General features: G+C 49.9%; 1 protein-coding gene across 4 annotated transcripts in view; it reads right to left on the reverse strand.

The window, feature by feature from the left end:
* The window catches only part of DVL1 (dishevelled segment polarity protein 1), a 99628-nt gene extending 85296 nt beyond the window's left edge, over positions 1–14332 (reverse strand). For 3 of the 4 annotated variants that reach the window (XM_083453939.1, XM_083453938.1, XM_083453940.1), the window contains exon 1: positions 13206–14327. In XM_083453939.1, the coding sequence (XP_083310065.1) occupies positions 13206–13375 (170 nt within the window). In that variant the 5' untranslated portion in view covers positions 13376–14327. Of the gene's footprint in view, positions 1–13205 lie in introns of all 4 variants that reach the window. The other variant, XM_083453937.1, reaches the window with a different exon arrangement.
* Positions 14333–14816: the final 484 nt, after the last annotated feature.

Genomic DNA, 14816 nt, shown 5'->3' on the forward strand with positions numbered 1-14816 from the left:
CTTTTCGTCCTAAGGGAGACATCCGACCTCTTGATCATTTTTTGTTGCTGTTTTCCGAAGGCCTTCCAAGCTCTGCAACATTCCTTTTCGGAACATGTGATTGATTGATTGATTGATTGATGGATGGATTGATTGTAATTAAATTAAATTACTACTTCATATTTCCTTAGGAGGTGGTCTCCTCTCTTAGATAGCTGAACCAGGAAGTGGACAGAGGCCCAGAGTTGGAGAGGCAGTCAGGAATGTAGGCCGGAGAAGTGTTTCCCAAACTTGGGCCTCTGGCTGTTCTTGGACTACAACTCCCATCATCCCTAGCTATCGGGACCAATGGTCAGGGATGATGCGAGTTGTAGTCCAAAAACATCTGGAGACCCAAGTCTGGGAAACACTGCTCTATAGCAAGGATGGTAACCCTGTAACCCTCCAGATGCTGTGGGATTATAACTCCCATCATCCCCGACTGCTGCTGATGTGGCTGAAGCTGATGAGAACTGTGGTTCAGCAACATCTGAAAGGCCATTGGTTCCTCTTCCCTGCTCTGCAGGCTAGTTCTGACTGGCCCCACCTAGCATGCTGGATTTCTATGTGCAGGGAAGGTTGTTTGGGTGTTCTACTGGGGAAGAAGACAACCCACAGTTCTCTCTGCCCACAGAAATATAGCATGCTAGGGGGAAGTGTTTGAGTCTAGCTTTCTTCCTGACACACCAGATCGGGGTTGGGAACCTTTTTGGCCAAAGCACTATCTTTCTCCAAACCTAAGGGATGACTTTGGCAGGTGGGTGGGGCAAACCACCTGCCAGTCATCTCACATCATGGACAGACATATTGAGGATCATAGAATTGTAGAGTTGGAAGGGACCCCAAGGGTCCTTAGTCCAACCCCCAGCAATGCAGGAATCTCAACATGCAGTCCCCCATCCAATCGGAAACTGGACTGGACCCTGCTTAGCTTTGCAAATATGCCAGCAGCTTTATCACTACGCTGGATTTTTTACTGGAGATATTTAAACAGGGGCTGGGCAGCTATCTGTCGGGGATGCTGTAGACGTAGATTTCCTGTATCGAGTAAAGAGGGGTAGGCTAAATGACTTCTAAGATCCTTTCCAAGGGGTGCATCCATTGAAATTAGTGGTCATGACCAACCTAGGCCCATTACTTTCAATGGGACTATGCTGAGCACGTAAAGCCTTGGCTGCAACCCCGGTTGTACAATTCTAAAAGCCCAATACGAACGGGGTGTGTGAACATGAAGATTCTCCCTCCCTCCGGAGAAATCAGGGTGCAGATTCTCAGCTACAGCTACAGGGTGTGCTTGACCTCTTCTGCCTCTTCTGCCTGCTGTCAGCCTACAAGCACTGGAGAGAGAAAAGAGAAAGAAATATCTCTTTTCCCCGCCCTCATTACATGGGAAAAGAAAAGGTATCTGATGGGTGCTTGGAGACAGGGAGGTATATATCAGTTCCCCAAAGGCAGATGTTTCAAGCATTATACTCAACAGATGCTTCCTTGACTAGGATATTTTCCGAAATGTGAGCCTGCTAGGTGGTCCATCCACACACCCTTGCCTGGGGTATGCCAGAGGCTACCGAGAGTTCACAAGAGAGATGCTCCCATTTCCAAGTTCCCAATTCCAAGCTCATTTCCAGGCCTCTTGGATCAGACCCAAGGCCTATCTAAGCTCAGTATTCCACTTTGTAGAGTGGCCGATCCAGAAGCCTCCAAGCAGGGCACGGAGGCAACAGCCCTCTCCTCATTATTGCTTTTCACCACAGAGTATTCACAGGGAAACTGCTTCTGAACAAAGAGGCTCCATCGGGCTGTCATGGCCAATAGCCACTGATAAACTAGTCCTCCCCACTAAATGAACTGGCCGGATCCCTCTTTTGAAGCTGCCCAAGACAATCGCCCGAGACATCTTGTGGCAGCCATTAATTGAGTGCCATTATCGCTAACACAGGAGTAGCCGAGTTGGTGCCTTGCAAATGTTGGACGACAACTCGCATCATCCCACATGAGCCGAGGCTGGTGGGAGTCAGAGGAAAGAGCCACAGCTCAGTGGTAGAGCATCTGTCTTGTATGCAGAAGGTCCCAGGTTGAATTCTCAGCATCGCCAAGTAAGGCTGGGGGACGACTCCCCTTGCCTGAAACCCTAGAGAGCTGCTGAAACAGAGATAAGATGGAGAAGTCACCTGTCTCAGTAGAAGTCCGCTTCCAATATAGCCAGCTTCCGTTCACTGCAGGGAACTCAGTGGGAGCAATGAAATGATATGCAAACCGAAACACGGCTAACCCTCAAGATCTGCTCTTCTCTGAATTTTGTGATGCAGCTCTCCAACCACAGAGTCATAGAACCGTAGAGTTGGAAGGGACCCTGAGGGTCATCTAGTCCAACCCCATGCAATGGAGGAATCACACAGCCAAAGAATCCCTGGCACAGGGCCATCCAACCTCTGTGTACAAACCTCCAAGGAAGGAGAGTCCACCACCCATGCCCTCTCCCAAGGGTTGCTCAGAAGGTTCTCTACCGCTAACATAGAGACGGAATCAAGGTTGATTCACAGAATCTTAAGAGTTGGAAAGGGATCACGAGGGTCATCTAGTCCAACCCCCTTTTGCCCAACATGGGTCTCAAACCCACAACCCTGGGAATAAGAGTCTCATGCTCTACCCACTGAGCTATCCTATTCCCTGTAGAATACCAGTAGATGTTGTCCACATATCAGGTGCAGATTCAAAGCTGAACGAGCATCAAAGACAATAAACTGTATATTTCCCCGTACACACCCAGACCTCTTCAATGCCTGGAGTTCAACCTTTTTTGCACACGGAGCTGCCTGGGAGCTCACTCAGAGGGGAGGGCCGCACAGATCAGAGCCCCCTGATTGATTTGTTTTGCTTAGCTGTTCTCCCCCCCCCCCCCCCCCGGAGCACAAAAGCCACAGGAAAAGGGCCCCGTCCCCTGCATCCCCCGGCTGTGTTTTCATAGCATCCGCGGGTAATAAAAGAACGTGCCGCACCCAGACCACGAGAGAGATTGTTCCTGCTCAGGGCTGTCGGGGAGGCGGCAAAGGAGAAACGACTGGAAATGGTTTGCGAAGGCTAGCCACAGGCAGCAGATACACCGTCCACTTAAAGAACATGACTCCCCACTCACATACACAGAGAAGCCTGGGAAGTCTGTCATTTGTCAAGGGTGCTTGGGAACTGTAGCTTTGCAAGATCACAACTAGAGCTCCCACAGTTCTTGGGGTGGGGGGTTTCCAAAAACTCACCCGATCCCCATTTGTATGCACTCGCTCCAACTGCCCTGGTTTACCAAGAACAGCCTCTATTTTCTGAAGCCTTGCAAAACAACAGTCCCAGTTTTCTGAGCCCTCTCTGGGCGTCTTAAGGAGAAAAGTAGTGCCTGCAACAAACTGTTGCCCTGGGGAGCCCTCCTGTTCAGGATGCCAGCCAGCCATGCCTTGCCTCTTTCCAGGTTACATCATAATCACCTGTTCTTTTTAAACAGAGGTTAGAAGGCCATCTGTCAGGGATGCTTTGGCTGCAATTTTTGCATTGCAGGGAGTTGGGGGGGGGGTCCCTTCCAGCTCTGCAGTTCTACGATTTTATTATTTGTAAGCCACTTGTCTATAAAACTGTGCCCGAAGTGGCTCACAACATATCAAGTGAACACGCACACACACTTAAAAATAACGATCAGACCAATTAATGAGAGAGAAAGAGGGTGGCAGTGTTGTGTAACATTTGCAAACTCTGAGGTGTACAGATGCAAAAGCAAAAAAAGAGCTACTCTGATTTAAATAGGAACACAATATATATCTCAACACAGTTGGGATGCCTGCGAACAGGTGGGTTGTGTGCCTGTTCCGTCTGTTGTCCAGGTACTCACTGTTGATGGGCAACTTCAAACCATCTTTAAACTAGACCAGGGGTTGTCAACCTGGTCCCTACCACCCACTAGTGGGCGTTTCAGGATTCTTGGTGGGCGCTAGGGGGTTCTACGGCACAAGCTGAATCCTCCTTCCATCAAGCACTGGTGGGCGGTAAGGAAATTTTACCATCCAGAAAGATGCATTAGTGGGAAGTAGGTATAAAAAGGTTGACCACTTCTGAACTAGACAGTCCTTAAGAGGATAAGAGCCTGCTGGATCAGGCCAAAGGCCCATCCGGTCCTGCAAGATGGCAAGTTCCGCAGGGCCCTAGTCTCTTGTGACAGAACATTCCACCAGATTGGGGCCACAACCAACAAAGCCCTGGCTCTGGTTGAGGCCAGCCTAACCTCCCTGTGGCCCGGGACCTCCAAGGTGTTTTTGTTTGAAGACCGTGTGGTCCTCCGTGGGACATACCAGGAGAGGCGGTACTGTAGGTACAAGAGTCCTAGGCTGTATAGGGCTTTTTTAAAAAAACCACCCAATGCAAATTTAAAGCCCCCGAAAGAATCCCAGGAACGGAAGCAAGTGGCTTAAATGTGCGTTGAATGGGCTTCAAATGCCCCTCTTTGCCCCTGAACTGTGTCATCCTTTGTTCATTATAGGAACACATGTTTAGAAACTGATGCCTGACTTTTGCTTTTGCTTTTCCTCTTCCCTCCCTGTCCCTTTTCCCTTGTATGTCACGTTTTTTAAGATTGTAAGGAAGGTCTTTTTCGGACTGTACGTAAGACACTCTGCAGGCCTTTTTGGCTGAAGAGTGGGATACAAACCCTGGAAAAAAATAAATTAAATAACCGGCAGGACTAACAGAAGTTCATGATTTTCAATGGGTCCACTCAGAGTAAAACTTAGTTGGCTGCAACCCACAAAGTCCAGAGTTTGAAAACTACATGATTGCACCACTGCAGCTACTCAGGATTCTTCCCCCCACCCCCTTCCAAGGCACAGAATCGCGTTGTTACACCATCTTTGCCAGCGGATCAGAGCTTAGAACCGCAACAAGGACAGTTCGCAAGCAGCCAGCTCCGCAACACTGGTTCTACGGTGTCCTGGCCAAGTATTCCGCTGAAATACATACATAAATATATTTTGGGAAACTGACACGAGGCAGTCGCTGTGCTGCGCCCAGATACTGGCCAAGCTCCAGCTTGCCGCTCCACTCTCTTTTTGCCTCTGTTATTCCGGCCCGGGAGCAAACTCAGTGGCACATTTCATTCCCAAGCTGCAGGTTTATTTATTACGTCTTTCGGTTATTGTTTCAGGAGGATCCAGGAAAAGGGCCGTGCCCTTGTGACAACATGTGCATTACTGCTAAGTCAGATCCGGACAGGCTGCTCTATCTGCAAGACTCGGTTCCCCCCACCCGCAAAAAAAGTGTGTTGCGGGAAGAGAGAGTCAACAACCCCGTTTGCTTCCCTGACACAAAACTCCCACCCCCACCCCCTTCTTGTTTTGGCTCAGTGGCAGAAAGGCCGCTTGCCAAGTTGGAAACCACTTGCCAAATTACAGCCCTACACAGCCACCTTGTAAGAGAGCCAGGAACGGGAGTCTGCAGCAAGCCTGCATTTTACATTTCAAGCTGCAATGGGAAATCTAATTACCACTTACAAGGAAGAAGGTGGGCTGGGGCGGTTGTGGGGCAGAGGGAGAGAGAAAAAAATATTAAGAAATATTTTCCAGGACACTCAAGTCCGCTGGGCTTCTTTTCTTTAGCGGGAAAAGACACGCACAAAATGTCTCTGTGCCAGCAGCTTCCAAACATTGCAGGCCAGGGAGAAAGGCAGAGGTCCCCTCACTAGCTAGCACATTTGCAAAGCTAAGCAGGGTCTGGTGTGGTTTCAAATTGGATGAGGAACCATGTGTTGAGGTTCCTGCATTGCAGGGGCTTGGACTAGATGACTCTTGGGGTTGCTTCCAACTCTATAAATTCCTAATTCTATGAGTGGCTGGTGGGGCAAAAGGCAAGAAACCCAACAGTGGACAGAGCCACAGCCGATGATAGGCAGAGACAGAGCCAATGAGAAGCCAGACTTATTCTAGTTTGGTCCCCATCCTCTTCCTCCTTGCTGAGTTCTACAAGGGGCAACACTGAGACTAAGCAGGAGGAAGCTCACAGCAAACAACAAAAATCAGCAGGAACTCTCAGTCAGATGTATTTCAAGCCAGCCACAAAGCCCAGATTTCTGTTTCCTTTGCTGCCTAACTTCCATCAGCTAGGCCACTGCACTCCACTTCTGCTCTGTTCCTGCCTGAGCAGATGGGAATGTGCTGAATAGCAAGCAGTTAACAGTCATCAATGCCTTCCCGCTACAGTGGTACCTCGAATTAAGAACTTAATTCGTTCCGGAAGTCCGTTCTTAACCTGAAACTGTTCTTAACCTGAAGCACCACTTTAGCTAATGGGGTCTCCTGCTGCTGCCGCGCCGCCGGAGCATGATTTCTGTTCTCATCCTGAAGCAAAGTTCTTAACCTGAGGTACTATTTCTGGGTTAGCGGAGTCTGTAACCTGAAATGTCTGTAACCTGAAGATGTACACTAATTGGCAGCAGCTCTCCATTCCTACCCAGAGATGCCAGGGAATGAACCTGGGACTGCTGAACTACATAGGCAAGAGGATCTGCTGGACAATCCTGGAGGATAAGGCTATTATTGACGGTTACTAGCCACGATGGTTCTGCTCTGCATTGTAGTCTTCCTACAAACAACTGGTTGGCCTCTCTTGGACATTGGCCTAAATGGAGCTTGGCTCAGATCTGGAAGGCTCTTCCGATTATAAATAAGGTTGTATCCAGCTAAGTCCCATTGAAATTGATGAGCCCAGGTCGGTCATGCCCATTAACTTCAATGGGCCTACCCTGAGCAGGGCTAGCAGTGGAGACGGCCCCTGAGATTCCATCAGGGAGACTCTGGTACAGGAAGATAATGACATTTTGCACGTTCAGCCTCTCTTCGCCTGACTCCAGGCAGCTGGAGGTCATCAGCAACCTAGAGCTGCCTACGGCTGTTCCAGCTGTAAATCCAATTTTTTACAGTGGCTCCCAAGTCAGTTGTAACAACGGTCTATAATCCGGCTGTTAATTAGAAATTTAAGGGTGTCTGTCTTTCCAGGCTTCTGCTTGCAGATAAGGCATATGTGTGTGTGTGTGTGCGTGTGTGTGTGTGTGTGAGAGAGAGAGAGAGAGAGAGAGAGAGAGAGACTCCTGAAATCTGTATCGCCACCACATCAAATGAGATACAAGCTCCCATCTAACAGCCTTCACAAGATCCTGGCTTTTGCTAGCCTTCCAAACAACTGCAATCAAAAACACCACGGCCGCCCCTGCAAGCAGCTTAGAAAACAACCTTTGAGTCTGGACTGTGAATTTCAAAACCGCTCTCCCAAGGTGGTGGGATTTCACGCCAGACAAGGCAAGGGGCTTGTTGGTCTAGGACAAGGGTCAGCAACCTTTTTCAGCCGTGGGCCGGTCCACCATCCCTCAGACCATGTGGTGGGCCGGACTATTTTTTTTGGGGGGGGGGATGAATGAATTCCTATGCCCCACAAATAACCCAGAGATGCATTTTAAATAAAAGGACACGTTCTACTCATGTAAAAACACGCTGATTCCTGGACCGTCCGTGGGCTGGATTGAGAAGGCGATTGGGCCGCATCCGGCCCACGGGCTTTAGTTTGCCTACCCATGGGCTAGGAGGGAAGAGCCTCACAGCAGGGAGATTCAAATCCTAGGATTCAAATCCTAGGCAAGCCCTGCCAGGGGAGACTGGGGGCTCTGAAGAGGGGATGTGGCTCAGCAGTAGAGCCCTGGTTTTGCACGCAGAAGGTCCCAGGTTCAATCCTCAACATCTCCACTTAAAAGGATCAGGAAGCAGGGGGTGCCCAAGATTCGCTGTCAGTCATAGAAACAACCACAGGCAGATCTTCTGCTTAATCACTGGTCTATCTTGCTCAGAATTGTCTGCCCTGATGGCAGGAGCTGCTTAGGGCTTAAGGCTAGGGAATGTTCCCACCCCTATCTGGGGATACTGGAGCCTGAACCTGGGGCCTTCTCCATGGAAGCAGATGCTCCACCACCCAGCCATGGCCCTTCCTGTAAGACATAGGACCACTGAGCTCAATATTGTGAACACCGACGGGCAATGGCTGTTCAGGCAGCAAAGGGCTGGGGAAGATTCCTTGCCTGAAGCCCTGGAGAGCCACTGCCGTTCAGTGTAGACGATGCTGAGTCAGATAAATGACTTGGCATAAGACAGCTTGCGATGTCCCTAACCCCAAGCAAAGAGCAGGAACTCATAATGACAGCAGAGCGATCCAGCTGATGCACAGAAGCAAGGCAATCAACAAGGCAACCGTCTCCTTGATGCAGGTTAACACCATCACTATCCCCCAGGGTGCTGGATGTCAGCAGGGTTAAGGAACTTTAATTGCCAGAGGGAAGGGGAAATTAAGATAAGCAGCTGCTGTGTGTGAGGATCTAACGCTCCCGGATGCTTCTGGGTTGCAACAGTTCCGCATGGGAAAGGCAGTGTGGTGCAGTGGTTAGAGGGCGGGACTAGGACCTAGGAGACCAGGGTGCAAATCCCCCACTCGGCCAATGGGTGTCTGTGGGCCTGTTGCTGTATCTCAGCCTGGCCTACCTTACAAGGTTATTGTAAGGATAAAAATTGAGAAAAGGGTCCATGTATGCGACCTTGAGCTCCTTGGGGGAAATGAATGCAATAAATAAAATAAAATAGATAAATGGGGTGAGGAATTTGAAGACTGAAGGGAGTGGGCAAGGGGGCTTAACTGGTTTGGCCACTGTGCACCCAAGTCTTCCTCTCCCCTCCACAACTGCTGAAATGATTCACAGCTCCAAGGTTAGGAGGAAAGCAAAACTCACACTTACCATGGCAATCAAAAAATAAATAAATGTGGAAGCCTGCCTTCCACTTGATAGCTAGCCTGGAAGCACCTAGCAAGACACACTTTGCTCTTCAGGTGTAAACTGAATTACTTCACTTACTTCAAGCTGTGTTGCTTTTGGGGCCCCTCCTGCCTATTCTGCTGAGGGGGGCACCTGGACTTCTGCCTCCAAAGTCTTGGCCTGGTGGCATCACTTCTAGGGTCAGGGCCTTCTCAGTGGTGGCCCCTACTGTGTGGAAACCCCCCCCCCAAGGGATGCACAGTTGGCTCCTTCAGTGTACAAAAAGGTTCTGAATATCTTGGCTTCTGCAGTGGTTGAGGGACCTCTGATCCTTGGGATGTTGCTGGACTCCAGCCCCCATCAGCCAGCATGGCCAATGGTCACAGACGATGAGGGGAGCTGGGCTCCAGCAACTACTTGAGGGTTCTGAATTTTAACTGATGTGATTATATTGAATATGCTACTGTTTTAATGCTGCCGTTTTTTTTATGCTGGCTCATTCATATTTTTAAATGCTGTTGCTTATCCTTTGAATTCTGCTGATGGGTTTCCCACAGGCATCTGGTTAGCCACTGAGAGAACAGAATGCGACCCCTTGGCCTGATCCAGCAGGCTTGTCTTACATTCTTATGGATCTTAAAAATCTTAAAAATGAATCTTTTTTTTTTTTTAAAAAAAGCCACATACACGCCATGAATTTAAAACAGCCCCCCCCCCCCGCCAAAACCTGGAAACCATAGCTTGCCTCTCATGGAGCTACAATTCCCAGCACCCTTAAACTACCAGGATTATTGATGGGGGGGGGGGTAAATGCACTTTAAACATATGGTGTGTATGTGTATGCAGTCTAACATTAAATTGTTCCAGCTTTGGGGTTTATGTCGCCGTGCCCTGCCTTGAGAGGGCTCTGTCCAGGAAAACACTCAGAATAAAACAAATCTGTTTTCCATGGGGCTCTCTTGCATCACTCCGCTTCCCTCCGCTCCGCCTGACCTTTTTGCAGGCGACACACAACACCGAGATCGCAGTGCCGGAAATAGATACAGGTACGAGCCGTCCGACACGGAGGGGAGGGGGGAGGCTTGTTACCAAGAGATTATTAGATTTCAAATGCTGATTCATGGTTGCCATCCAAAGAGCTGGAGATGATGAGGCCTGTGGGTTTTCTCCTTCCTTTTTTAATTATCTAAATGCCAACAAGTGGTTGTGTGCCAAACCAGACAATACAGATCTTGGAGGTGGAGAGACTGGGGGGAGTGTGGGCCATCACGAGGCCTTAAGGTGGGCTTCTTACTATTTTTATTCTTTAAAAAAGGGCTGCGCTGTAGAAACGTAAGGAGAGACTCGCTGTGTCAGCTCAAAGGTTCATCTAGTCCCTAAATGCAGGGAAGGGCCATAGTTCCGTGGCAGAGCATCGGCACTGCATGCAAAAGATGCCAGGATCAAGTTTCAATGTCATCTCCAATGAAGGCTGAGAGGGACCCCCATATTACACCCTGGAGAGCCGCAGCTAGTCAGTGTAGACAACACCAAGTTAGATGAACCAATAGCCTGACTCAATATAAGGAAGCTTCCTATGTTCTCATGTCTTAAGGAAAAAGGCTGGTCTCAGTGGTTTTAGCACTTGCTTCGCATGCAAATCCTGGCATTTCTGGGTAACACTGGGCATAACCCCTGTCTGAAGCCCCGGAGAGCTGCTGCCAGTCAGTGCAGGCAACAGAGTCTGACCAGGCTGATGGCAGGGTTGCACATGACCGAAGTCACCTGGATGCAAAGTAGTAGTAGTAGTAGTAGTAGTAGTAATAATAATAATAATAATAATAATAATAATAATAATTCCCTGCCCCAAGAAGACTGGCATATCAGGGAGAAGCTTCCTAGCCTAGTTTTCTATGAGCGGGGCTTTAAAAAAAATGTATACAGAAGCGTTCAGACATGCAAGTTGCCCACCTCAAAGGGGGCAAGGCCTCTTTTGCTAGAAAGTTTGCAATTTTAGAACCACCCAGAGCAGGTGTCCCTAGACTACAGATAGGTAAGCGAAAGAGACACATGTTTCCAAAGATCAACACCTCGCGCACATGAACTATTATGCACCTCGTCCGATTTCTCCCAAGCTGAGACACAGCACAAAGGGGCTCTTTAATTCCCTTCCCGATGCACAAACAACAAGGGAGGCATTGGCAGAGCCCTTTGCCCACTGGACATACCTCGGCCACTTTCTCCACAGCCCAGAGACGAGCAAAAGGCTCTTCAACCTCCTGCAGGGAGATTTTGGAACCCGCCACCCAGAGCGAAGCATTGTGAGGGTGCAAAAAGGCACAGCACCCACAAGACCCCTTGTTTTAACCCCCGTTGTTGGACAGGGGAACACAGACTGCCATGCTCCCGCCAGCTAAGATTTATATACGTTTGTCCACTACTGCTGGTGGGGGTGGGGTGATCAATTCGGCCCAAGACAAGACGATACGCCCCCTCCTCTCAAAAACCGTAAGCAGTATGGTCCCTCCTTCTACCTATCTGAGGAACAACCGCCTGTTGTTGTTGTATTACCAATTCCAGTGGCTATCGGGTCCCCCAAATTGTGCACTCTCTTCATCTGTCTTCTGTTTCATCTCCTGACACCAGTCAGTAATGAAACAATAAGGAAGTCCCAACCATCAGCACACCTGGAAATGTCTCCATTTTTACGGATTGGTCTAATGCAAACTACTTCTGTGATTCTAAAGGTATGCTTTAGTAGAGATTGCTACATTGCAGCGGGTTGGACTAGATGACTCTCAGGGTCCCTTTCAACTCTACAATTCTATATCCTGTTCCTACGCCACCCCAAAAGAGGGCAATCAGGCCCACTTCACAGAGACACCCGACATTAAAGGAGGACCACCGTCATATACCAGGCCTTGCAGCTGCCCAAGTGGGAGAGGATGAACAGGAGGGGGGGGGGGGGCAAAAAATAAATAAATAGAAAGACACTCCAGTGCTTCCTGATGGAAGTCTCCCCACCTCTCAAGAGAGCCAAAATGAACTGAATAGGCATTCCAAGTTCTCCTTGGCAAGCAAAATTTAAGGGATATGCCCCCACACCAAAACATAGTAAGGTGTCTTGCACTGAGTCAGACTTTTAGTCCACCTTGCTCAGTATTGTCTACACTGACTGGCAGCATCTCCCCAGAGTTTCAGGCAGGAAGCCTCTCCCAGTTCTATCTGGGGGTGCCACTGGGATTTGAACCAGGGACCTTCTGAGGCCAAAGCAGAAGCCATGGCTGTTCCCTGGGTTACAATTTGTTCATCTCTGGGGCACTGCCATGGCAGAAACAGTAAAAAAGGAAGGAAAAAGGACCCACCCACCAACGGCACCTACAGAAATTCACACACCCCTTCCACTCCCAAAGATCTGGGAGAGGGGACACTCACAGCCTCCCTGAACCTCTCTTTGTAAGCAGGAAATACCCAGCGGAGGGGCTTAGCATCTTCTTAAAAAACAGCTGACCCCAGAAGTCTAAGGCCAAACACAAACCCCTACTGGCAACCCAGATTTCAGAAAGCAACACCTTTATGAGCAGGTAGGGCAAGGAGGCCCCTCACACCTTTTGGGTTGGATCCAGCGCTGCTCTTGCTCAGAGGCAGACCCATGGGAATTGATCGGCACATGGCCAACTTTAGGCCCATTCATTTCAATGGGTCTACTCCGAGGAGGGTCCGAGTTGGAGGCAACCCCTTTTTTTGCTCCCAGAACTTTTAGCCATCGCGGATCCACCGATTCTCCCCAGAGACCCACGTTTCGGGAAATCCGGACGCCCCACAGTCATCCCCTCCAGGCTTTAAACCTTCACCAACCTAGAACTGCCCACCGCTTCCAGAATGGTAAACCACCTAAAATCCGGAAGCCTTTCCCTTTCCCTGAGAGTCCCCTTTATCTGATCAAAGCCACCAGAAAGCAAGAAATCCACAATTTCAGATCCAGTTTTCCTTTGACACCCAAAGGGGAGGGTGGAATATGTCACCCCCCCCTCCTTTTTCACAACCGTGATATTAATGTATGTCATTTCCAAACACCACCCTTCTCCCCCCCCCCCCCGACCCCACAAAGGTTGACATGTATAACGGCAGAGGGAAGCCTCTGGTGTGGATTCAGAGTAGCTTTGCGTAAACCTGGTGATAGGGGCGAGGGGGGGCTGTTTCACAACCCCCAGCAGATTTGAAAGCTCGCCACATTTTAAGAAAGGCACAAGTCACGCCGCGTTCAGGCAATCATGCAAACACACAGGAACGTGGCAAAGCAGATCTGGGTTTCCAAACGTCCTCCCCCCCCCCTTTTTTTTAAAAATTTTTTTCAACGCCAAATAAAAACAGAATGCCAACTTACCCAAAATCCTGATCCATAGATTTGAAGAAAAATTTGTAGTTATGCACCGGCCGGTTGCTGAGGACATTTTTAAAATCTGCCAAAGTGACTTTTTCCGGGGAGACGGGCAATTTCACCAGATAAGGGGTCTCTTCTTCGTCAATGTGATAGATTATTTTTGTCTCCGCCATGGACGAAGGAAGGGGTGTTGGGGGAGGTTGGAAGGGGAGGGGGGGAAACAGGGGAAGGTTGGGGGTGTGAGGAGATCTGCCAAGGAGGGGAGGAAAGAGAGAGAGAGAGAGAGAAAGGGGGGGAGAGAAAAGGGGGTGGGTGGGTGAGGGAGGGGGGAATCAAGGCCAAGTTCAAGGTGCCAGTCCCTCAGATCCTTCGTTTTACAATGCAAGGCTTGCTTCCAAACAGGAAGGGAAATGTCAGTGTCTGCGGAATGCTACCGTAGCGAGCCATACGCAGAAGGGTTGTCACGCCCCACACCGCCCCTTAGCGGCACAGACGGAGACAGGCACCTGGAGGTGGGCTCGCCAGAATGCATTATCCCCAACGTTGGGGGCTGGATGCTTACAGCATCAAAATCGACCTCCTCTCCCCGCCTTGCCTTGCAAACCTGCTTCCAAAATCCGGAGACCCACAAAGGAGATGCGTAAGCCTTGCCTTCCCCAACGCCCCCGTATCCGATCTCTCTCTCTCACACACAAAATCCTGGTTTATTGCAATGGCACTTAATAAGAAGAAAATGTTGCAACGGTGAGATCGACCTGGAGATCTAAAGAGCCTCTTTGGCTTGCAAAGGCGGGCTTGCAGGCGGAGAGGTAAAGGAGGGAGATCCTTCCCCAAACTGCAAACCAGAGGTCTCTCCTCGGCACGCACACACAAATGCCCTCTCTCTATACCCAAAGTCCTCTCTTCTTCTCGGCAGTCTCCTCCCCACACACGCAGCTTAAAGGGCCACGGCTCGGGGTTTTGGTTTTTTTGTTGTTGCAACCGCGCGCGCGCCCCCGTCCGCGGGCAAAAGGCGCGCCCGTGTTCCAAAGGCGCGCAGGAGCAGCTGCAGCAAGCAGCGACAATTGCGCCGCGCGTGGGTCAGATCCAGCAGGAGGGGCGCCTGCCACAAAACGCTCTCGTCGCCCTGGTCGTCCAGACACGCGTTTGAGGGTGTTGCATGAAGCACCGAGCGGAAACCTCCGGATCACCCCTCCTGCCTGCAGTCACACAGAGCAGATTTGCAGGGGGGGGGGGTGTCATGTGACTAGCCCACCTCTTCCTGCTTCCCTCAATTGGGGGGTGCGAGTTTCTACAAGCAGCCTTAAGGTCGCCCAGTGGCTGCGGTTCTTATTTCATTTTTTTAATATTTTTTTTAGCAGGCAGATAAGAGATCCGGGCCACAATCCCTTCCAGGCAACCTACCAGGGGCCACATGCCAGCGGTGGGCAGGGCTGGAAGCCAAAGCGGGCGGAGCAGCGGGTGCTCTTTATATGCTTTGAACAGCAAGCTCGTTTCTCTACAAACTGGCACACCCCTCTCTAGCTTCCATCCACGCAAGCAAAACAAACAAAAAGCGTTATCAGAGTTCGAGGACACAGCCTAACCCCAAGGCAGGCGATTGCAAAAGAGGAA

This window comes from Podarcis tiliguerta (assembly GCF_965153285.1).
Source record: "Podarcis tiliguerta genome assembly, chromosome: 8".
Taxonomy (NCBI): Eukaryota; Metazoa; Chordata; class Lepidosauria; order Squamata; family Lacertidae; genus Podarcis; species Podarcis tiliguerta.